We start from the raw sequence: 24148 nt of genomic DNA on the forward strand, positions 1-24148 counted from the left end.
GAGTGGAGAGATAAAGGAAGGAGGTATACCACTTATTTAACAGCTATCCCAGTGGGGAAAAAAGTTCATTTTATTCAGATGAGGCACTTTCAATGTATTATTTGTGGTGTGTGTGTGTGTGTGTGTGTGTGCACATATGCATGGGGAGTAGTGGAGGTGGTGCAGGATAATAAATACTGTGAGGGTGAAGGAACACCCCCCTGAGCTAGCAGGAGGGTGTGGCAGCAATTTACAGAGCCTGGGGAGGACAGTCCAGGGACAAGGAGGTTCACAGCTGGCCTGGAGGCTGAGATGTCCCCATCAGCACAAGAAGCCAAAGAAATTGGAGGAACGAGGGGGTGGGCCCACGAGCATGGGCATCTGGTTCCTGTGGGTGATCTTGATCTGGAAGGGAAGGAAGGACATTCAGAGGCAGGACCTGGTGCCTTGGGGCTACAGCAGCAGAGACTTGGGGGAAAATCTGTTCAGGGTCCTAGAGAGGCCACAGTTGGAAGGCCAGGGGCTGAGAAATCAGGATTTAGGAGGAAGGTGCACAGGGGAACTTCAGGCCTCATAAGGAAGTAAAGAATCCATGGAATGGAAATTTAGGATCCACAGAGCCCGGGGGTTCAGTTTCTGGCAGGCATAGGCAATACTCACTGTACAGGGTGTCTGCATCCAGGGTTCTCCATCAATTTGCATGGGGAGGGTTTTTGTGGTGCTGTGTAAGGTCAAGACAAATTGGTGGCGGTCTCTTTGCCAGCTGAGTACCACAACTCTGTTCCCAGGTTGGCTTTTAGCCCCTTTGTTACCAAGGAAGATCTGGGACAGGCCCTCCCCACTATTCCCATAACCTGTCTGCTTTCCTGGCCCTACTCCTTCCCTCAGAGCCCCCAGCTGGAGTTTTTCTTACTGGAAGGTGATCTCAGAGCACTTGGCCAGCCGATGTCCAGCATTCTTGAGCTTGGTATAGATCTGGCCTATCTCAATTGCACCCTCCAGCCCCACTACTTCCAGCCGCTTGTCACTTAGGTCTGTGGGGTAGGAAGCAGGGAGATAGGTTTTGTAGAAGCAGGGTGCCACCAAAGAGTCATGCCTTGCCCTTAGTACCCCCAACCCACCCCCAACTCAGCTCCCAAGGCTGCTCCTCTTACCTGGTACACAGGTCTTCAGAATATCAGGGTCAGTGATGACTTTGGCAGTAGCACCTAAGGCCTGGTTGATCCCATGGATATCGCCATGTGGTCTCTTGGTGTCACCCCAGAGATTGGAGCCACCATGTGTGCTTGGGATGTTCAGCACTGCAATGCCTTCTAGGGACTGGTTGCTCAGATCCAGTGGTTTCCCACAGATCTGAGATGGGGAGAGCACAGATCCTTGCCTCATGGCATCACAATGGCTGTGCCCATTCCCTCCACCAGGTAACACACAGGGAAGGCTAGGATGTGGAGGTTTGTAATGGGTGGAGAGAATGAGGGGGACTGGTGTTTCTTGAGTACTTGGGAAATCAGGATTAGAGAGCTGAGAGGTCAAAGTATAGGTTCAAGAATATGGGAAGTTCCTGAGGGCTCCTGCGGAGGGTGAAATTATTAATAAGATACAAGAAGCTGAAAAGGATGTGGGGTTGGTTCTCAACACACCCACCTCAACTGTCAAAGATTCCTCCAGCTTTTTGCACGTTGAGAAGATAGATTCAGAAGTGGCAAATTCGAAGTACCATAGCTTGTTCTTCATTCTGTGTTGGCCCCAATGCCAGGCCCAGGAGGGACGGGACAAGTTATACAGTGCTGGCAGAGGTGGATTAAGTGACAGGGAAGGGCATCAACCCCCCAACTGCTGTCCCAGCAGGAACAGGGAAGCTTGGTCAAGGGGCTTCCTAGGAGTGTCACTGCCCATTGAAGCATGGAGTCAAACTTGGCCAAAGCTGGTCCTTGCCACTGTGTATGCCCACACTCTCCCTTCCCTCACCTGCTGTTGAACTTCTCAGGATATTTCTCTCGCATGATGTGGAATCGGTGAGCAATAGAGGCATCCTGGGGAGTCCAGGGCAAGTGAGATCAGAGACTGCCTCCTTTCTCAGCACAGAATCCTCTCTCTTTCACTCTCCAGTTTGGGAGTGATACATCCCACATTCTCTTCTTGCAAATCACACCACTATCCCCCAACTCCTCATTTCCCTGTGTCATGGCTCCCTTAGCCGCTACCTTCCTTTTCTGCCCTCTTCTAGCCTTTCCCTGCTTGACCCCCACTCCTCTCCCTCCCCTGCCCCTGCCCTCTTCTAGCCTTTCCCTGCTTGACCCCCACTCCTCTCCCTCCCCTGCCCATGCCCCACTCTACTGACCACACCGATGGAGAAGTAGTTATTGATGATTTGAAAGGGGACTGGGTCACTCTTTTCTTCAGTTTGTTGGGGTATCACCTCCACAGACCATCGATCCATATGTACCACCTTACTTGTCTCTAAATCCTTGAGGATCTTCCCCAGATTCTGTCCCTCATATCCTAAGGATGGGGGAGAAAACAGGTTAGTACTAAGCCCTGGGTCCCAGAGGAGGGAACTCCTCTAAGCTCCCGGATCCACAAATTCTCAGGGATACTATGCTCTTGTGCTGCAGACCCTACCAGCCCTAAGCACAAAAGGGCAGGGTGCTCAGTCACAGCTTCCATGAACCAGTCTTAAGGTCAGACACTTACTGACCCTTTTCTCCACACTCACTGTCATGGAGGGTGAAAGTTTCCAATGGGTGTGCACATGTAACAATAATGCCAAAGTTCATCTGGAAAAGTAAAGAAAATTGCCAGGAAAATAAAAAGCACTGAAAAAGATGAGTGATGAATGGGAATGATCTCTTTCTCTGATGCTTTCTCTTCTCCCAGAGAGAACACAGTATAAAGCAACAGTATCAAAACAGGCTGATACTGGCATGAATGCCATGAATAGAGTAAAAAGTTCAATAGTAAAGGACAGAGTGCCCCAGACATAGACTCGAATGTATGTGGGAATTTAGTATATGATGACATTTCAAAGAAATGGAGAAAGAAAGATTATTCAGTAAATGGTGCTGGATGTAGAAGTAACAACCCCTGATGCTAAAATAAACTCAAGATGGGTCAAAGAATTTAAATGTAAGCAAAATTTGTACTAGCAGAAAACATGAGTGAATGTTTTATCATTTTTGAGTGGAAAAGCCTTAAAGCATAGTATAGCCTAGTTGGGCGGGGCGAGAATGGCTATATGTATATGTATAGCTGAGTCCCTTTGCTGTCCATCTGAAACTATCACAACATTGTTAATCAGCTGTATGCCAAAAATATATAAAATTTTTTATTTTCTAAATATTTTTATAAAAATATAACTTTCATTTTATAAAATAAAAAATTAAAAAAACATAGTACAAAACTTAGAGCCAAATAAGAAGGCCAATAAATCCAATCATATTAAAATTAAATTAAAAATTTCTGAAATCAAACAAAAGTTAAGCAAATATATTTGGAATTTTCAAAATTGACGTAAAATAAACAGAAATAGTCCTGACCAAAAGAAAAAAAGGCCCAAACATACAACTTCTGTATGGTTAAATAAACACTCACCTTTAAAAAAAGACAAACTGGGAAAAAGTACCTGTAGCACATAAAACAGACTAACTTATCTAACATTTGAAAAGTACTTACAAAACACTCTATTCAAAAAGTCAATAGAAAAATGGACAAACAACTCAAGCCAATCACAGAAGAAAAAATATGCATGGCCAATATGCTTCTTGCAGATGCTTAGTATTACTAATAACTAAAAGAATTTTAAATTAAAACTGTAAAGTAGTTAACTTTTTGTTGCCTATGAGATTGACAAATTATAAAGAGGCTGAGAAAACCAAGTGTTAATGGGATTATGAATAAACTGGCACTCTCATCTGCTGTTAGTTGGAGCATAAATTGGTATTTCATTTTTGGAAAACAATTTGGCAACTTTTATTGAAATGTTATCAAAACATATTCTCTGACACAGCAATTCCACTTTCAAGAATTTCTCCTCCAGAAACACAAATGTATATAGAGATGGGTGGATGTACAAGGATTTTTGCTGAGGTACTCACTCTCTAAAAGAGCAACAACAACAACAAAAAAATCTAAATATTCATTAGGAGGGGAAAGCTATATAAATTATGCCAAATCCAAGCCATGAAATAATGTGCAGCTATTATAATCTGAACCAAATCTCTAAGAAATAACTTGGAAAGTTCCCCAAGACATATTCAAAGAAAAAAGAAGTGCCAGGACAGTGTGTGATCCCATTTGTTTGTTTAAAAGCTCTGTGTGTTTGTGTAAACAGAAAAATGAGCGCAAATAGGGAAGAGTGGTTATCTCTGGGGAGGAATGTGGAATTTGGTGAGGGGGTAGGGAAGAGGAAACTTTTATGTGAAGACTCACATATTTACTTTTTAAAAAATTTCACAGTGAAAATGTACTGATGCAATATTTGTATAATTTTTAAAAGATAAAATAATCAGTAAAATGTTTATACTCTTTGAGCCAGCAATTCCACTTTTAGAAATCTCTCCTAGAGAAATTCTCACAGCTGTGTACAGAGATAGATTGTAGCATGGTATGTGATTAAAAAATTGAATGCTACCCAGATGTCTATCAATATGAGACTAGTTAGGAAGTTCCCTGGTTGTCCAGTGGTTAGGACTCGATACTTTTACTGCCAAGGCTCAGGTTCAATCTCTGTTTGGGGAACTATAATCCTGCAAGCCTCATGGTATGGCCCAAAAAAAAAGGGGGGGTGGAGGGGGCTACTTAAATAAATTATGGCATATTCACACAATGGAATGCTGCTCAGTAGTAAGAAAAAGTGAGGCAAACCTGACCATATTGAAATATGATAACTAAGACGAACCGTTTATTTAAAATACAAAAGAAAAACATCAATAAGGAAATGGCAACCCACTCCAGTATTCTTGCCTGGAGAATCCCATGGACGGAGTAGACTACACAGTCCACGGGGTTGCAAAGAGTCAGACACAACTGAGCGACTTAACTAACTAACTATTGCTTAAATACATATTAGTATGTGTCTAGAGAGAAAAATATGGAAGAACAGAGTCCAAAACTTGAGGGAGTAGATTCCAGGGAACTTTCATTTTCTTGGCAAGTGTATCTGAGATGATCAAACCTGTGCCTCTTGCAGTGGAAGAATGGAGTGTTAACCACTGAACCACTAGGGAAGTCCTGAATTACTATTATTATTATTTTACCATGTGCATGTATTATTTTTGTAATCAGGAAAAAAATAAGATTAAAAAAATATCTTCACTTCCTCATATGTCATCAATGGTTCAACCCACTCTAATTTGCCTTTCTCAATACCACCCTGTGAAACTCTTCTGGCAAAGACTGCCAGTGATTCCTGCCAAAACCAACAGTATATCTTTACTTCTCATTTTAATTCATGAAACTCCTCACTTAGCCTTTAAAATACCACCAAATTACAGAGGACCTATTCTGTTTTTTCTTAGTCTCTGTGGTAAGCAAAACAATGGCCCTTCAGGGAAGTCCACAACCTAATCTACAAAATTGGCGAATAAATGGCAAAAGCGACTTTGCAGACAAGATTAAACTAAGGACTTTAAGGTGAGGAGATCATCCTGGATTATCTGGCTGGGCCCTGTGTAATCACAGGGCTCATTATAAGTGAAGTAAAGTCGCTCAGTCGTGTCCAACTCTTTGCAACCCCATGGACTGTAGCCTACCAGGCTCCTCAGTCCATGGGATTTTCCAGGCAACAATACTAGAGTGGATTGCCATTTCCTTCTCCAGTGGATCTTCCCAGCACAGGCTTGGAACCCAGGTCTCCCGCATGGTAGACAGATGCTTTACCATCTGAGCCACGAGGGAAGTCCACTATAAGTGAAAGAAGGCTACAAGAGAGAAGAATCATGGAAGGAGATATGACAAGGAAGCAAAGCTTGGAATCATAACACTGTTGGTTGGAAGGTGGGCCATGAGCCAGAGAATGCAGGCAGCCTCTAGTAACTGGAAAAGGCAAGGCGAGGGATTCTCCCCTAGAGCCTCTAGAAAAAAAATACAGCCCTGTATTATATTGGAATATAGCCAATTAAGAATGTTGTGATAGTTTCAGCCATATACATACATGTATCCATTCTCCTCCAAACTCCCCTTCCATCCAGGCTACCACATAACAGTGAGCAGTTCCCTGTGCTATTCAGAAGGTCATTGCTGGTTATCCATTTTAAACATAGCAGTGTATACATGTTGATTCCAAATGTCCTAACTATCCCTTCCCCCAACTCTTCTCCCTGGTTACCATAAGTTTGTCCTCTAAGTCTCTGAGTATGTTTTCACCCCTGCCAAGATTTTAGCTCAGTGGAAATGATTTTGTATTTGTGCCCTCCAGAACTGTTATGATAATAAATCTGCGTTGATTTAAGGCACCATGGTGATTTGTTACAGCAGCAATAGGACACTAATACAGACTCCTTTAATAATTCATCTTCTTCTGTTCAACCTTTAAATAGAATGTTTACCAGGATCTGGATGTCCTTATCTACCTTCTCTTCTTATCTCTTTCCCTGGGTAACTCATCTCCTCTGAGGACATCAATTATCTCTTTGGAGCAGATGTCTCTCAAACACGTATCTTCAGCCCTGACTTCTCTCCTAAATTCCTAACGTCAAGTTCTAACTACCCACCACACATCTCCATCTGGGGGTTCCACTGATACCTGAACTCAATATATCCAAAACAGAATCTACCTTTCTTCCTTAAACTGGTCCTCCTTCTAAATTCCCTGTCTTAATAAATAGTACCCCATCTGCTTAGTTCACAAACCTGGAAAATGTCTTAGCCTTGTCTTCACCTCATCCCCCACAGTCTATCAGTACTAAGTACTGTGGCTTCTCCCTCCTGACTCCACTGGTCATGCTGCCTTTGCTTCTGTGTTCATCTTCTCTTGACTGTGTACTGTGCTCAGTGTCCAACTCTGTACGATCTCATGGACTGTAGCTCACCAGGCTCCTCTGTCCATGTCATTTTTCGGGCAAGAATACAGGAGTGGGTTGTTGTTTCCTCCTCCAGGGGCTCTTCCCAACCCAAGGATCGAACCTCCATCTCCTGTGTCTCCTGCATTGCAGGCACATTCTTTACCCACTGAGGAATCAACTAGACTACCGCAATTGAGGTATTGCTTCCTGCCTCCAATCTATTCTCCATAGAGCTCCCATAGCAGTATTCCTTTCATCAATCCCTCTTCGAATCTTAGGATTTTTTTCAATATCAACACAAATTTTCATTAGTGCTGTATTCAAATAATTATTTTCATGGTTCAGATGGAATTAGCAGAAACTGCTATGAGATCTCATCTGCAAAGCACAAAGTGAAAGGACATCCCTGGTGGTCCCGGGGCTAAGACTCTGAGCTCCCAATGCCAGAGGCCGGGGTTCAATCCCTGGTCAGGGAACTAGATCCCGCACGCCACAACGAAGGGTGTGCATGCTGCAACTAAAGATCCTGCATGCCACAACTAAGACTGGGTGCAGCCAAATAAATAACTAATAAAATTGTATGTTTCTTTAGGAAAAAAAAGAGTGAAGATTCAAAGTTCATGATTTCAAAGAGTCTAATACTGCAATGAAACCAAAGTCAGGAATTTCCCTGGTGGTTCGATGGTTAAGAATCTGCTTTCCAATGCAGGGAACACGGGTTTGGGAAGATTCTCATGCCTCAGGGCAATTAAACCCGTGTGCCACAACTACTGAGCTGGCACCTAGAGCCCATGTTCCACAACAAGAGAAGCCTTGCAATGAGAAGCCTGTGTAACACAACTAGAGAGTAACCCCTGCTTGCTGCAACTAAAGAAAAGCTCAAGTAGCAATGAAGACCCAGAGCAGCCAAAAAAAGAAAAAAAGACCCAATGCAGCCAAATAAAATAAATAAATGTTTGGAAAAACAGTAACTGTAATGAAAAAAGAAACAAAGTCAGATGTTGAGAATGTAAGAATACCCCTCCAAAAATGGTCATATGTTTACATACAAGATTCACATTACTATATACAGAGATATTTCTACTTTCTGGAGTAATATTTTATATGAAAAGTAATTTTGGACTTCCCTCGTGGCATAGTGGATAAGAATTCTCCTGCCAATTCAGGAGACACAGGTTTGAACCCTGGTCTGGAAAGATTCCACATGCTGCAGAGCAACAAAGTCCATATGCCACAATTATTGAGCCCATGTGCTCCAACCACTGAGCCTGAGAGCCCCAGCCACCGAAGCCTGCGTGCCTAGGGCCTGTGCTCTGCAACAAGAGAAGCCACCGCAGCGAGAAGCCTGAGCACCACGACGGAGATGGCCCCTGCTCGCTGAGACCAGAGAAAGCCCTTGCAAAAGCAACGAAAACCCAGTGCAGCCAAAAAAAGTTTATTACATACAAAGTAATATTACATATTACTTTGAGGAGAAGGGGACGACAGAGGATGAGATGGTTGGATGGCATCGCTGACTCGGTGGACATGAGTCTGAGCAAACTTCGGGAGTTGGTGATGGACACGGAAGCCTGGCGTGCTGCAGTCCATGGGGTCCCAAAGAGTCAGACACAACTCAGTGACCGAACTGATAGAAAGTTATATATATATATATATATATATATATATATATATACCTATACATATATTTCATGAGTTCCAGAGTTCCTCATGGTTCAGAGATGGTACATTCAAATGCCTCAGAGGCTAGAAAGGTAAAGTGAATGAGTAGCAGGAAGCTGAGAGGATTATGGTGAATTGAAGAATACATGACCCATTTTTAGATATAGCCAAGGTCAAAAAAGTTTAAAACTTTGCAAGGCAAACAGCCTAGTATGAAACAGCACAAATCATGTCTGTGGGCTGTCAGCTTTCAGCGTCTGGCAGGATGAAGTTAGAAACTCCGCAGCATTCATGACCCTCCATTATCTGAACCCCGCTTCAGTTGGTCTTCCCTCTCCCCACAGCCCACTGTGTGCCCTAGTCCCCGTCACAGTGAATGACTCACACTTCCCAAAACGCACCACCATGTTGTTTAGTGGCTCTGCTGATCTTACACAACTTCTTTGACCTAGAATACCTTTCTCTCTCCTTAGCAAGCTCCCATTCCATAATCTCCTGTGAGATCTCAAAGCTGGACGCTGAATCCAAGAGCCTCAACTCTAAGACAACTTCCTCATTCCAAGACAGTTTCAACCTTCCCTCACACTGACCTCTTTATCTATCAATACCATCCCTCAAACCTTCTCTTCTAAAAAAAGACTAGAAACGGGAGAGCCCTAAGGGGAATGTTGCAATAGACTTGGGAAAAAACTATGATGAATGAATGAATGATTTCTGACTGTAGTTGATCTTTGAATAACATAGGGGTTAATCTGAGTATAACTTATAGCCAGCCCTCCAAATCCACTGTTCCTCTGCATCTGTGGATACAACCAACCATGGACTCTGTAATCCTGTAACACTTACTACCAAAAAATATCTTCAGTAGGTGCATCAGCACAGTTCAAGCTCATGCTGTTCAAGGGCCAACTGTAATTGGCTGAATAAATGAATGAGCCACAGCCGAGTTCCCTGCTAGCTTCATCACTCAGTATCTGGCTTAACTCTTGTACATAGCTCTTACATATAGCTCTTTCTTATTTCCACATTGTCTTCTCCACCCACATTTTCTTTGATTTTGAGCTCTAAGACCTGGGAGAAACAAAAGAGTATTTTCAAGATTATAGGGAAGAGGACTGTCACCCTTGACCCCTCAGGTCCTTGGCTTCTTCCAGAGCCCTCTTCCTTTGAGACGATCTACTTTAGGACCCACCTATCTGTGCCTCTCTTCTCCACCAACACTTTTTCTTCACCAGATGCCTAAATGCCTATTTTAAATTAAAAAAAAAAAACAAAACAAAACAAAAAACTTTTGGCTGCTCTGCATGGCATGCGAGATCTTAGTTTCCTAACCAGGGATTGAACCTGTACCCCCTGCAGTGGAAGCTTGGAGTCTGAACCACTGGACCACCAGAGATGTCCCCTAAATGCCTTCTCTATGTGCCTTCCCCTTCCTACCCAACTCCCTCACTCCCCTGTGCTTAGCCGCTCAGTCATGTCCAACTCTTTGTGACCCCATGTACTGTAGCCCACCAGGCTGCTCTGTCCATGGGGATTCCCCAAGCAAGAATACTGGAGTGGGTTGCCATACCCTCCTCCAGGGGATCTTCCCAACCCAGGGATCGAACCCAGGTCTCCTGCATTGCAGGTAGATTCTGTACTGTCTGAGCCACCAGGGAGGCCAATGATTACTGCAGTGGGTAGCCCATCCCTTCTCCAGGGGATATTCCTGACCCAGGAATCAAACTGGGGTCTCCTGCATTGCAGGCAGACTCTTTACTAGTTGAGCTACCAAACAGTTTCTAACCACTTACCTCCTCCCCATCTTAGGCAACGAGCCAGATCATTTCCAGTGCCCAGGGGCAACACAGCAACAGGAGGCACAAAAGGCAAGTTGGCTTTGTCTGGGGAGGCAGGTGAGGAGATGGATGGAGAGAGTTAGCTCTGGAGGGACACTGCCCCGGGCCCAGCCTGAAGCCTCTCCCTTCACTGACCAATGGACTCTAGAATCCAGCCTACTGTGCCATCTCCGCCGCACACCAAAATCCTGTAATCAGGAACATCTCTGAAGAATCTGAGTCTGAGACAAAAGGTGAAAGGGAAAATGAGGAAGGCTATCAGGACTAAGTCTACCCAACTCTTGGACAGGCAGAGTAAGTACTTATTGTCTCTCATTCCTTATAATGCCCTTTCCCTTTGTCAAAAGACTTGCTTCTATTAAGGCTAGAAAAAGTACAACCTTATAGCCACTCCTCAGTGAAGACAGAGAAAGTTATCTCCTTCCATTGAGCACAGAGCAAAGATGAGCCGGAGAATTCAGGGTTGGGGGTATCCAGCAAAAGCAGCATTGTGAAGTCTGGTTTTCTGGGCTCCCTTGGCCCTTCCCTCCCAACATGCACTCTTTCCTGCTCTCTTCCAACGTACACAGAAAGGCAGACACACACAACCCTGTGACACAGCCCCTAATCTATCCTCACCCTGGCTCAGGACCATCCTTTAGGAGGTTGAACACCTGCCGAGGATTCAGCAGATACTGGAATTTCCAAAGCACCCTGTGTGGGGAAAAAGGAAAGCTCATGGAGGGGATGGACATTCTGTACTCCACTCTTTTTGTATGGCATACAGAACCTTAGTTTCCCAAAAAGTGATGGGATCCCTGCCCCCCGCAGTGGAAGCTCAGAGTCTTAACCACTGGACCTCCAAGGAAGTCCCTATACTCCACACTCTTAATGTCCTTAAGGTATGTCCCCTCCATACATACAGATTCCCAACCTCTGCTGGTCTTCTCCCTCGATTTCACAAAGCCTATTCTATCTCTCCTCACCTCTCGCCTTGCTTCCCGCCACTCTTGGGGTTCACAAAGACCAGAAGTGGGTGGGTGTTAGAAACGGGATCAATCTGCATTGAGGGAAGAAAACAAGGATAAGGAAAGCAGGATTTTGTCAGAGTGAAGATGGACCCTAGAGACAGGGGCAGAGGGCTGGCTTCCCCCCCAGAAGGCTTTCCCCTCCCCTCCCAGGGAGCAGGCTCCAACACCCAGGTTTCCTCCCATGAAGTCCCCACCATGAAGCCCTCTTGGCCCTGTACCCGCAGAGCCTCAGAAGTGCTCAAACTTAAATCATCCATGGTCTTCTGGCTTATTTTGCTAGTTTTACGTTCCTGTCCAGAGGCCTAGGAAGGGAAGGAGGCAGAGGGAAGGAAAACTGGATTGTGACTCCATAAACAGATGAGAGTCTGACTTGAATCCTAGAAATATAGGCTCTCTGCTCTAAGTGACATTGTATGTGTCCGTGTTTAAAGTGGGGAAGCTCTCCTGCTCCCTTCCCAAGTGCTGCCCAAGAGTCTCACCAGGACGCTGGGATAGATGGAAGATGGAGGCAGGATGTGATCTCGGAGCAGCCCACAGTCACACTCATGGCCCATAGCTGGAAGGCAGTCATCATGGATCTGAAAGACAAGGCAGGCATGGAGAGATCGTGAAGGGAACCCCATCACCTGTCAACTTGCAGTCTAGTACAACCAAGGCTGTTAGGGAAATGTGCTGGAGGAGGTTGGGGTGGGTGGTGCGGTGGCTGGGTGGGGTGGAAAGGCCGGCTCATTGAGGGGCTCAGAGCAAGGCTGGGCTGATAGCTCCCAAACTGACCTCTAGGTGGCACCACACACAATGCAGCCCAACCAGACTGTGGTAGATCCGGATCTTTTTCTGACAGCGGTCACACCGTCCAGATTCACAGCCTCCTCGCACCCACACGTGTGATTGGACCTTGGGGAGAAAGGCAAGCTCTTGTCTGAGAGGGTCTGAGGCAGGGACTGGGGAAGGTCTCAGGGCAGCAACGGTCAAGACCCAGGACCAGGATGTGGGTGGTGATTGAGTGGGCATGGGATCACTCACACCAATGTCCTTCCGAGACTTGGCGTAGGTGCTGACTTCACAGGGCAGGGCCTTCATGGCACACTGGTCGTGAACGATGTATTTACAGACTGGGCCAGAGGGAGAAAGGTCAGTACCTTAGCTGCTGCCCTCATCCCTTATTTCCTCCTTACCTGGGGGCCAGGCAGCATCACTCATTGCAGCTGACGTCTAACCCCTTGTTGTGAGGGTGTGGCACAGAATTAAAGTTTGGGGTGGACTTGGACTTGGACTCACCTCCAAGACCTGGGTCTTTTACTCACTCTTCCCCCTGAGAGAGCAATTGCTACCAAATGCTCAACCCCACTCCATTCACGTGTCAAGAAACTGAGCTGGATGATGTAAAAGGACGCCCAGATATAACACCACCAAAAATAATAGCTAATTTTTATTGCAGACTTAATAGTAGGTACAGGCAGTGAGTGAAGTACTTTTTTGGCATCAACTTATTTAATGCTCATATTACCTCATCTTCAGTTTAAAAAACTAAGACTTAAAGATGTTATGTGGCTAGACCTGGACGCAACTTAAATGTCCATGGATGAAGGACTGGATAAAGAAGACGTGCTATGTATATACAGTGGAATATTACTCAGCCATTAAAAAGAATGAAAGATTGCCATTTGCAGCAACATGGATGGACCTAGAGAATGTCATATGAGTGAAGTAAGTCAGACAGAGAAGGAGAAATATCATATGGCATTCCTTATATGTGGAATCTAAAAACGAAATGATACAAATGAACTTATAAAACAGAAAGAAACTCAGACTGAATGCATGAACTTATGGTTGCTGGGGAGAAGGGATAGTTAGAGAGTTTGGCAAGGTCATATACACACTGCTATATTCAAAATGGATAACCAACAAGGACCTATTGTATGGCATATGGAACTCTGCTCAATGTTATGTGCCAGCCTGGATGGGAGGGGGGTTGTATGGCTGAGTCCCTTTGCTGTTCACCTGAAACAATCACAACAAGGTCATATAACCAGTCACTGGCAGAGCCCAGGATTCAAACCCAGGTCTCTCGGAGTTCAGAGCACCGTGTTCCCAAAGATAGCTGGGCTGCCCCTCTGCTCCCACACTTCTAGGCCCCATCACTCACGGTTACAGCTCAGCCCCTGTTTGCCAAGACCAATGCTCGACTCGCACAGGTTGCAGTAGACTGGTCGGGGGAATCTCTTGGGTCTCCACATGTGCTGCCCATTGTCCTTCAGGGTCTGGGAGGGCACAGCAGACACTAGGGAATGTCTAAGCCCTTAGAGCCAACTTCGGCAAGCACAACCCAAGACAACCATTTTACCCATCCTCACAAATCTCTCCTACTCACCATCTCCAGGCCCAGCAACACGAGCAGTGGCACAGTGGTGGCCCCAGCCCGGAGCCACTCAGCTAGGGAGACAGAGCCACTGCCATCATAGTCAATCGCTTTCATCATCTCTTGAAGAATCTGAGCAGAGAAGGCAGGGAGGTAGACTTTTGGGGTGAGTAACCCCTCACTTCTACTGCCCCCTAGGACACTCAGCCTAGCCATCCTAGCCGAGGGCAACCAAGCTGCCTGTCAGAAATGGGGGAGGACAAATAAAGGACTGACTAGGAGGAAGTATAAGAAGGGACATGCAGGAAGAACTGCCTTACCGGCCTCAGCTCAGACACATCCCAATCCAGGTATTCAGCCATTCGCATCATCTGTATGATGATTCTGTCCACTTCCTGGGGGCCAAGAGGGTAAGAGCCACAGCCATATCCCACCTCACTACCACTGTCCAAACTCTCTAGGGATCAAGGTTCCACCCACAGACCCCCTCTCATTCTCAAGTGCCTCTGCCAAGTAAATGAGTGCCTATGTGTTTACTTTGCAAAGGAGTCCCCAAATCATGTCTTCAGCATCTGCTTTAGGCGTCAAGAGCTTGGGTTGTGGTTGTTTAGTTGCTAAGTCATGCCCAACTCTTTGTGACCCCATGGAGTATATATAGCGCACAAGGCTCCTCCATCCATGGAATTCTCCATGTAAGAATACTGGAGTGGGTTGCCATTTCCTTCTCCAGCAGATCTTGATCCAGGGATTGGACCTGAGTCTCCTGCACTGGCAGGCAGATTCTTTACTGCTGAGCCATCAGGGAAGCCCCAAGAGCTTGGGACCTACTCCCAAATTTAGTCCTGGAGGACTCAGCTTCTCCCTCTAGCTTCCTCTTCTTAAGGTCCTGGAAGAGTTGGGACAGGAAGGCACAGACAAACGGACACATACTCCCTTGCCCAGCATACAGGTCCCCCAACTCACTGAGCTGTCCAGGATCCCATTTCTGTCCGTGTCGTACAGCTTGAAGGTGACTGTGGGGTGTTTTAGGGGTCAGTTTGTGAGGGATATCCAAAGAATTCATAACCGAATCCAGGGGAAACAAAGAGATAAGGAGAGACTGTTTGGATGAAGAACCCAGGACTTGGGGCTGGGACTGAGACAGGAGACAAAAAGGGAGGGGCAACAGTATACACCTCCCAAATCCCAAGAACATCCTAGGTCACCCACATGAAAATATACAAGACATGGAAACTAGGGTGACTCTGGTGGATGGCGTTAGGTGTAAGGCGTCTGGGGAAACAAAGGAAATGGGGCCCATTCTCTGACCCACCTTTGTCTGGCTAGGGAATGCCCTCTTTCCCTTCACCTTTCCTCCCCTCTCCCAGTCCAGAATGGCAACTCACACTCTAGCTTGTCTTCCGGCCGGCCACCCTCCAGAAGAGAAAAGTAGCAGGAGACATCACTGAGACATACCACATCTGGTCACAAAAAGTGCAGCAGATCTCAGGTTGGGGCTCCCTCCATCTGGCTCTTCTCTTTTCCTTTGTTTGTTTCCACTCTCCCCTTTCACCTTTCACTTTTCTCCCTCTGGCTCCTAGACCAGCCTGGCTACCCTCTACCTCTCCCTCCCACCACCTTGCCCCCAAGATGTGACTCAATTCAATTCTCACTCCCCAAACTCCCACGTAATTTGACTTTTCTTCCGGGCTGGAGGCCCAGCCCAGTCCCACCCACGTGTGACCATACCTTCTCTTACAGTGTCTTCTATGTAGTAGCCAGTCTGGAAGGACTGAAACAGTGCCTGGCTTAGGTGATCTGGAACATTATCCACTTCCAGGTAGATTTTCAGGAATTGCTGGAACCCCTCGTATCCAATGGCCTATGATGAGAGCAAGCATTACCCCAGGGAGATCTGCGGGATGGGAGTTGGGGACTGCATTGGGAGCGGTGGGGACATGACAATAAATGCAGAGAAGCATCCAAGGCAGGAGTGTGGTTTATTGGGCCAAGTCCTGAGTTCACAGAATCTCATTTTATCCTAAAGTAACAGCTGCAGTAACCATGGGTGTTGGGGGAATCTGGAGAGAGGACAGTAAGGGTTCGGCCAGAATAATCCCTGGAAGTTGGGGATCCCAATCAAGTAGCAAAAACAAAGGTGGGAGGAATTGGTGAAGGAGACGATTTCCCAGTGGCCACTTACATCTCCTTGGAGATATTCAGCCATTTCACCATCCTCAAAGAGCTTCAGAACATCACTGACCTTTTTGGTGGAGTCTAGGGAGTGAAGAGAGGGAAGACAGCGTTATTCTCTTCAGATTTTCCTACCCTCTGCCAGTCACCCCCCCAGACATCCAACTGGAAAGATTCCAGCGAGATGAAAAAGAAATTTCAAGAAAAAACAGAGAAATACAGAGAGAAAAACCTTTCAGATCCTCCAAAGTGGTTGCCCTCTTTACTTCTCTTCTCTGAGATTTGAAGCAGGCAGTTAAGATTTAGAGATGGTGAGTAGAAAGCTAAGACCCCAGATGTCTCCCCATTTGCCTCCCCTCCTTCTCCCAGTCAGGCATATCTCAAGAGCATCCAGTCTCAAGGCCACTAGGGAAAAGAGGAGGGGCTGCGGGGAATGAGGAGGAGGGATTGTGTAAGGGTAAGGTCTCCAGGATTGAATGACTGAGAGGAAAGACTCACATTCCATGTATTTTTGCAGCTGGGCAAAATCACTGGGGCTTATTAGGCCCCTCTCCTTGGCCATCTTTCTTTTTTTCTTAAGGATGAACACAAAGGCAGCTTGGTTGTAGTACTTCTGGAAGATGACAAGAGCATGTGGAAGGACTGACCGACTCTCGGGGCCCTTTTGCTTCTGTCTGCTCCATTCATTCCCCACTCCTATTACTGTTTCTCTTCCTTCTATGTCTCTGAGACCCTCCCCAAATATCCTCCTTTCCCTGTTACTCTCCTTTGTGTCTCCATCTCTCCCTGACAGTGTCTGTTCTCTGTGTCTGTTTCTCTGACTCATCCTTGACTCCATCTCCAACATTTCTGGATCCTTCTCCAGCTCTCTGATTTCTCCCCGTCTGTCTTGATTCATCTCTTGACCACTCTCACTTCCTCGCCCCCACCCCCGCTTTCCTAGGCTACAGTGTCTCTTTGGGTGTGTCCTTCGGCCGCTTTTCTACCTTTTCTCCCTCCACCCCCAATCTCCGCAATCTCAGTTTCGGCCGGCCCTGAGCTCAGTCCCATCTCCCTTTCCTTTCGGGATCCGGGATCCGCAGTCCCGGCCCTGCGCTGGTTCTCACTGAGATGGCCGCACGCCTCCCGGGCCACGACCCCATATTGCTCCGCCTCCAGCCCTGGTCCCCAGCCCCGCTCAGCCACCACTCTCAGAGTCACCCACGCCCCGCAACGACCTCTAGCGCTTCTGACGCGCGCGACAAGAACCAGCTCTAGCCGGGCCCCCAGCCCCGGCCCCGGCCCCGCCTGTCTGCGTCCTGCGGAGCTCCACTGGGGAAGGGCGGGCCCCAGGCAGGAGACAAGTGGGAGGAGGTAGGGGAAGAAGGCGCTGAGCATCAGCTCCAGGACCGTTGTGCTGAGTGAAGGAGCTTTCTTTCCACCCTGCTAGGCTGGCAGTGTTTAGGGAGCCCCAGCATTCAGCTGTGGGACTCAGGAACCAAGGAGGAGCCATCGTGTGGATCATGACCATTGTTGACCCAGGGGCCAAGCTGCAGGGGGCAACTTGCCTTGAAGATTCAATAACAGCAGTAACAATAATAAATTACAGTAGCATAGTACAGCACCACTTTGGAGTCACACAGAACTGGGGTTAGTCATATGGGGATTCCATTCTTAGCTCTGATACCATCGTGTGACTTGGACAAGTTATATCTATAAAATGGGGAGAATGATGTCTATCTTTCATAGTTGCAAGGATTAAGTCAAATAATGTATGAGAAAAAAAAAGAAAAAGAATATGAAAAGTACCTAGTATAACACCTGGCATATATAGAAGGTCTATAAGGAATGGTAGTTATTATTGTATTAAGAAGTAAAATCAAACTCTATGAGATAAGAAATCATTGGTATAGCCATTCTATAGATGAAAAAAACGAGCTCAAAGAGGTTGGGACTTCCCATGGCAGGTGACAAGTGGAGGCGCCAAGGCTCCAACACAAGAACTGTGCGGTGCATTGCCCCCTTACCCCCCTCCCCACTTCTCCCCACACACCCGCACCCCCCTCTGTCCTTGTGTTCCACTCTCCCCTTCACACACTGCTGTCTAGTCTCACTGCCCTCCTTTTTGTTCCTCAAGCACAGGAAGTTCTTTCCTGCTCAGGGCCATGAGACTTACTGTTCTGTCTGCCTGGAACACCCTTCCCTGCTCTTGGCAGAGATGACTTCTTGCCTAAGCTGAAATGTCACCTCCTCCAAGAGACTTTTCCAGATCATTCTGTCCTAAGGCAGGCCCCCTCCTTTACATAGCAACCTCTTTTGTTTCCTTCACAGAACTTATCACAACTGGAAATTATCTTGTCAATTTATTTGCTTCTTTGTTTACTGTTTGTCATCTCCTACCAAAATGTAAGTTTCATAGGGCAGGAGCTTATCAGACTTGTTCACCACTCTGTCTTCAGTTCCTAATGCCCATCATGTTTTAAGTGTTCCGTAACAGTTGTACAGATAGTTGTATCGTATCAAGTTAGGGAGTCATATTTGGAGAATATTAATCCAAAAGTGATAAATGGGATGCTAGAACATCCATCTGGACAGCGAGGGGAATATGAGAAAACGTGGAGCACATGTGGTGGTGGTGGTGGTTTAGTTGCTAAGTCGTGTCTGACTCTTTGCAACCCCATGAACTGTAGCCCTCCAGGCTCCTCTGTCCATGGGATTTCCCAGGCAAAAATATTGGAGTGGGTTGCCATTTCCTCCTCCAGGGGATCTTCCCAATCCAGGGATTGAACCCAGGTCTCCTGCATTGCAAGCGGATTATTTACCACTGAGCTACTGGGAAGCCTGGAGCACACACAGTAGGTGCTAACTAATTATCTGTTAGATGATGAATGATGCTTAAAAGCCACTTACTTTGGTACTCAACCCAAGGCCCTAACCTTCTGTCTCACTTCTGCCCCCTTATTTAGGGTTGTTGGGGCAGGCTCAAGGAGGCAGTCAGGGCCCACTAAAATTTCTTTTCTGATGATGCAAGAACCTTCTCTGCAGCCTCTGCATTTGGGACATCTCTGCCATATACCGCCACATATAGCATTCGTATTCTGGACACTCTCTGGGAACACTTAGAAGCAGGTACTGAGACACTAATATTCTGAAGAAAGGACTCCACCCATCTGGCCCTTTCAATGACTGTAATCTAACTTCTCCTGCCAACAGATCTAATGAATACATAATTGTCTTATGGTTAATGGGGCCTGTATGGCTTAATTAGCCTCTGATTACCCCCGGGAATTCTTAGATGGCTCCAAGGTTCTAGGAAATGGAATCTGAGAGAGAAAATGACTGAGTGAGCAAGAAAGGGGCAAACAGGAAAGGCACAATACTCCTCTCTTGCCTGTCTTTTCAAACCCTCCAGATCTTAAATGTAGTATATAGTAGAAGTTAAGAGAATGGATTTTTGAATTAGATAGGCATGGATTAGAATTCTAGCTCTTGGATGAGTTATTTCATCTCCCTGAACCTGTTTTCTTATCCGTAAAATGGGTACCTGGAGAAATCAGTCACCACGTGGAGATTAAACAAGGTAAAACATGCAATATACTTAGCAAACTGAATGGCACAGAGAAAGAACTCAATAAACATTAGCTTGTTGTTATTATACAAGGGTGGTACCTAGAGAAACATATCTGAATATTAGGAAAAATGATGCCTTGGACCCAGGATGGCATAAATTCCAAGGGACTCCCAGCGGCAGGGAAGCCCAGTTGTACAGCTTCCCACTTGTGCCATGTCTCAGGCACAGACATGTAATATCAAGATCCTGCACTTTGCCTCTGGGAGGGTGAGGAGGTGGCTATAGCAACTAAACGATCAGGGTCCGACGACACCTCTGGGCTGAGACCTTGGACTTAAAGCCTCCTGGGATTTTTTCAGGGGTCCAGGGCCTTAAAAATCTGAAACAAGTCCAGTTTTATCCTGCTCCATCCCAACCCTGAAGCTATAACCTGGGCTAGTCCAGGCGAATGCTAGGGCTGGGAGGGTGGGGTCTGCTGCCAGCCTGCCAGCTATTTATGACTCACCCTTCCCTTCCCTCCTCTGGTTTCCCTGCCTGCCCCTACTAACTTGGGGTGAGAAAGTAAGAAGTTGACATGGAGGCAGAGAATCCTAGAACATCTTCCAAGCTGGGAGGCACCAACTCTCTTATTTTACAGAGGAGAAAACTGCGGCCCAGAGAGAGAACTACTCTCGCAAGGTCACACCCAAACTCTAGACATTCCATCCTTAGTCCATTGCATTAAATCTTAGTGTCTCTGGTCTTCTTCTAGATCTTATTTTAAACATTAAGCACTAAAATTGCTGGTAACTGAGAGATAAATATGATTTCCAAAGCCTGTGCTAACATTTAAAGTTTCTTTTTCACTTCAATACTCACGGCTCCACGTTCAAAGTCATGTAGGTTTACCACTATGTCCCCAGAACACTCAGGCTGATCAGCAAGGAACCCCAAGGGGCAGGTACTCCTCTTTGACCGCCCAGAACAGATTACCTGGACTTCTGAATCCCTTAGCCATTCCAGGGTTTGCATCCTCCTCCTCTTTCTGAGGACTGAGGGAGGGTCCCTTCTTTCCTGCCCATCCTTGCTATCAGTGACCCCTGAGAAGGAATCATTTGGCTTGAAGCCTTAAAATTTGTTAAGTTTCCACAAACATCGCAGACAGTAGTGTTGTCTGATTAAGGGGTGCTCTTTGTGTGTGTGTGTGGGGGGGAGTGTCGCTGTGTAGTACAGGAGGAAGTTACAATGTTGGCATGGTTGGGGGATGTGGGTTCATATGGTTAGGAGGTTGGGAAGATGCCGGGTAATATTTGCATGCCTTCCTCCGTAAACCTCATTTTCCCAATTTAAAGGTGAAAAGTGGGATTCAGACCCAGGTAGTTTCAGAAACTTCCCGCTGACAGGTGTAGAAAGGAGAGGGGTGGGAAGCTGGGCACCAGGGGGCCAAACAAGTACCCTTCACCCGTGCAGCGCTGTGGAGGTTCCAAAGCCGAGTTTCCGCCGACTCGGGTCCCGAGGAGCCAGCTTCAGCATCCATCCGAGTAATCAGGGATCCGAGAGATGGAGGGGAAGGTATAGGGAAAACGCTGCCTATGGTGTTCTGGGCCAACCCTCCTGCTGCCCCCGGCTCCTGGCGCAAACCTTTCTAGCTACCCACTCCAGCTGTCACGCTTCCTCCTTCTCGGCCCAGCAGCCCTACCCTAGCCCATGGGGCGTCCCCTCCCGCGGCCTCCGACCCGACCCGCTCGAGTGCGGGAGGGTGGGAGGCGGCGCGGGGCTCGCGGGGTCTCTACCTTGCATGCGGAGGGCGCGCGGTCGGAGCTGGAGCGCCGGCGCGGGAGCTGGAGCTCGAGCTGGGCTGGAGGGGACGGGCCAGGCAGGCGCGGCCGCCGCGGGGCCGCCCCGCTCCTGACGACACAGCTGCCCGCCCCCCGCCCCGGCCGGCCCGCCCGCCAGCCGGCGCCCAGCGCCCCCAACTCGGGGAACTTCTAGTTTACCAGACCCAATTCCCTCCTCCCCCGATCCCCAGATCTCCAGGGCTCTGGTCTGTGCCACTTTCCCCGCATTCCAGCGCTGCTCATCTTCCCGCTCCGGTAACAGCTCTGTTTCTGTCTTTCCAGTAACTTACAGTTTCTCCCGGAATCCCAACCCAGGGAGACGAAGATAGGTGGGAATGGAGGGGGAGCCCCCTGATGAGACAGCTTGGCAGTTGCCCACTCAGCCACCGTCCCACCTTCTCCTAAATGCTGCCATCAGGGGACTTCCTTCCCAAGTACTTTCCGTCCACCATGGATTGAATTTATACTAAGGAGATGCTTCAGCATCAAGGCCAGAGTGCCAAACTGCACATCCTATGACCAAACACTTCCCTGCCAACACGGGCTCCACACTCTTTGACACAGTTTGAGAAAATCTGTCTACCTTTGCCTCCAGTTTTCTCGCCTCCGTTAAACACAAACCCCAGATGTCTCAGGTTTGTTTTCCCCCGGCTAAGAACAACTCCTCTCAAGACTCAGATTCTTCCCTTAATTCTGGGGGTCAAGGTTCAGGTGCAAAGAGCATTTTCCTCTGTGTCCACCGTTTCTATATGTTCTAACCCTCTCACTTTACCTGCTGGCCTTGGCAGGTGGTGTGGAGGCCCTGGTCAAAAGTCGGGGTGAAAGGAGATCCTTTCAGCTTCTCCTGTTTGGAATCTGCTCCGAGTTAAGGCTCTTGGGACAGCATGGATGGTGGTGAGGCTGGTAGAGCAGGGGAGAAAGACAGAGGCCTAGGGACTCACTGGTAGGAACTGAGGACCCAGGCATCCAGCTCCCTGGCCCCGCCCCAACGCCGGTCTAACCCCGTCCTACCCTTCATTGAAATAGGACACAGTAACAAAGGCTTGAGTTCCTGGAATCTTCCCTTTTACACCTGGTGGTAGAGAGTAGGGAGGGGGGCGCTCTGATTGGTAGGGTGTATTTGGGTGTTGTGTGTATGTTGTGCGTGTAAGTACACATATACACACGTGTAATACACACATATTTTTGGTGGGGGTTGCAGAGGAGAAGGAATGAATACATGAGGCCCTCTAGTGGAAACAGGGATCTAAGCAGCTCTTGACTTTTGAGACTTGGAAGAGAACCCTCCATTTTTATCAGAAATATAGCTGCTGAGTAATAGGGTTTGGAGTATTATTATTGCATCTGAACTGGAGATCTGAGGTAGGGAGTGGAGACAGCCTGTCTCTCTGCTTCTGTCTCCCCTCTAATCTTAAAAAGACAAGAACCCTGCCACTCTCTATCCTTTGTCTCCCCTTCCTACATATCTCCTTATGGAATCACAAGCACTTTTGAAGGATTATTATGCATCAGGTCCTCTACTTTGTTTTGCAGAACGGCCAAAGACATAGATAGCCCAGCTTAGGGACTGCACCAAAGAGTATGGGTATGTGTGTAAGCCATCCTGAATGATGTAAGAACAGGCTCCCATAGCCCCTCTTCCAATCAGTTTTATTCTCCTAAGCCCCTCACTTAGAAATCTTGGTATGATACTAATCCTCAAGAAACTCAGCTTTCCTCACAAATAACATTTGTAGTGCTACCACCCTATGTACAACGTGTGTTTTTCACTTTCTCATGCTCAGCTATGTTCCTACATGAAGTTAAAGATATTCCCTTTAAGACTTTTTTTGAGACTTCAAAGTGGGGCATGAGATGATGCCTCTAATAAGGAATAAGATGGAATCAATTATACTCTGGGCTTGAGTCTTCTTCAAGATCTGTGCTCCATCATACCTCAGTAACTTACTGGCGGGGGTGAGAGGAAGAAAGGCCAAGAAACATCTAAGGAGGAGGCTTCTAATGCCTACAGTTCCAGGTGCTCATTTCTTTAATCAACCACATCATAAAAATCAGAAAGAAAGAAACCACAAAGAACAAAGGGAAAGGAAAAAACAACAGCCTTGTTCTCCCCAGCCTCTTCGTTCTCCTCTTCCTCCTGGGGTGGAGGGGGGAGGTGGCACATCCGGGGCTCAGGGCTGGGTCCCAGGCAGGTCTGCTGTGCAGAAAATTGAGTTTCACTTCCTGTCAGCCCCAGAGCTGAGACAGGATGTCTGAGGGCACAGTGGGGGGCCTAGGGTTGGGTGGTCAACTGGAGCCACTTTAGGACTGATTCTTGCAGAAAGTACCTCAGATAGTACAGGCAGGAACAATGCATTCCTCTAGTTGTTAGAGACTTCATCTCCCTCTTACCTTTAATCATTAGTAACAGGATTATGGAAAGGAGATCCATCAGGGCTGAAGAACGATTGGTGAAAGAAGGGCGAAGGGTTAAGGATGGCAGTGTTAGAACACTTGCAATGACTCTGTATTGAATGCATATCAGTTTTTACACGAGTCTTTTTGAGATTTTCTGAGCTGGGCCTCTGGTGGAAGTCAGGAAGGTGGAGTACGGGAGAGAAGGCAAGCTGTGACCCCATAAAACTTCTGAAGCTTCATTTCAAAGCTTTAGTAAATTCCCAGCCAGCCATTGCTGTCAGCAGGGTTTGTTTTTTTTTTTTTTTTTTTAAAGTGGGACATGCAGCCTAGTGTTGGAGGTGGTCACTTTTTCTGTAGGACATT

General features: G+C 47.0%; 1 protein-coding gene across 6 annotated transcripts; it reads right to left on the bottom strand.

Moving 5' to 3' along the window:
• Positions 1 to 35: 35 nt before the first annotated feature.
• Positions 36 to 22340, bottom strand: DGKA (diacylglycerol kinase alpha). Of its 6 annotated transcripts, XM_042248185.1 has the most exons (25): positions 21344 to 21405; positions 21006 to 21074; positions 16520 to 16634; positions 16032 to 16105; positions 15578 to 15710; positions 15235 to 15309; positions 14813 to 14862; positions 14170 to 14244; positions 13862 to 13981; positions 13637 to 13751; positions 12514 to 12602; positions 12265 to 12384; positions 11970 to 12068; positions 11709 to 11792; positions 11446 to 11519; positions 11099 to 11173; positions 10616 to 10701; positions 10436 to 10525; positions 2321 to 2481; positions 1948 to 2012; positions 1624 to 1714; positions 1134 to 1332; positions 893 to 1013; positions 640 to 700; positions 36 to 384 (listed from the first exon to the last, which is right to left on the bottom strand). In XM_042248185.1, exons 3-25 carry the CDS (start codon positions 16581 to 16583, stop codon positions 301 to 303), a joined length of 2205 nt encoding a protein of 734 aa, XP_042104119.1. In that variant the 5' UTR covers positions 16584 to 16634; positions 21006 to 21074; positions 21344 to 21405; the 3' UTR covers positions 36 to 300. The 6 variants fall into 6 exon arrangements, with proteins under 6 accessions (XP_042104119.1, XP_012030165.1, XP_004006651.1 ...); XM_012174775.4 differs by lacking the exons at positions 21006 to 21074; positions 21344 to 21405 and adding an exon at positions 22161 to 22340; XM_004006602.5 differs by lacking the exon at positions 21006 to 21074.
• Between the last annotated feature and the right edge of the window lie 1808 nt (positions 22341 to 24148).

Source organism: Ovis aries, chromosome 3 (genome assembly GCF_016772045.2).
Source record: "Ovis aries strain OAR_USU_Benz2616 breed Rambouillet chromosome 3, ARS-UI_Ramb_v3.0, whole genome shotgun sequence".
Taxonomy (NCBI): domain Eukaryota; kingdom Metazoa; phylum Chordata; class Mammalia; order Artiodactyla; family Bovidae; genus Ovis; species Ovis aries.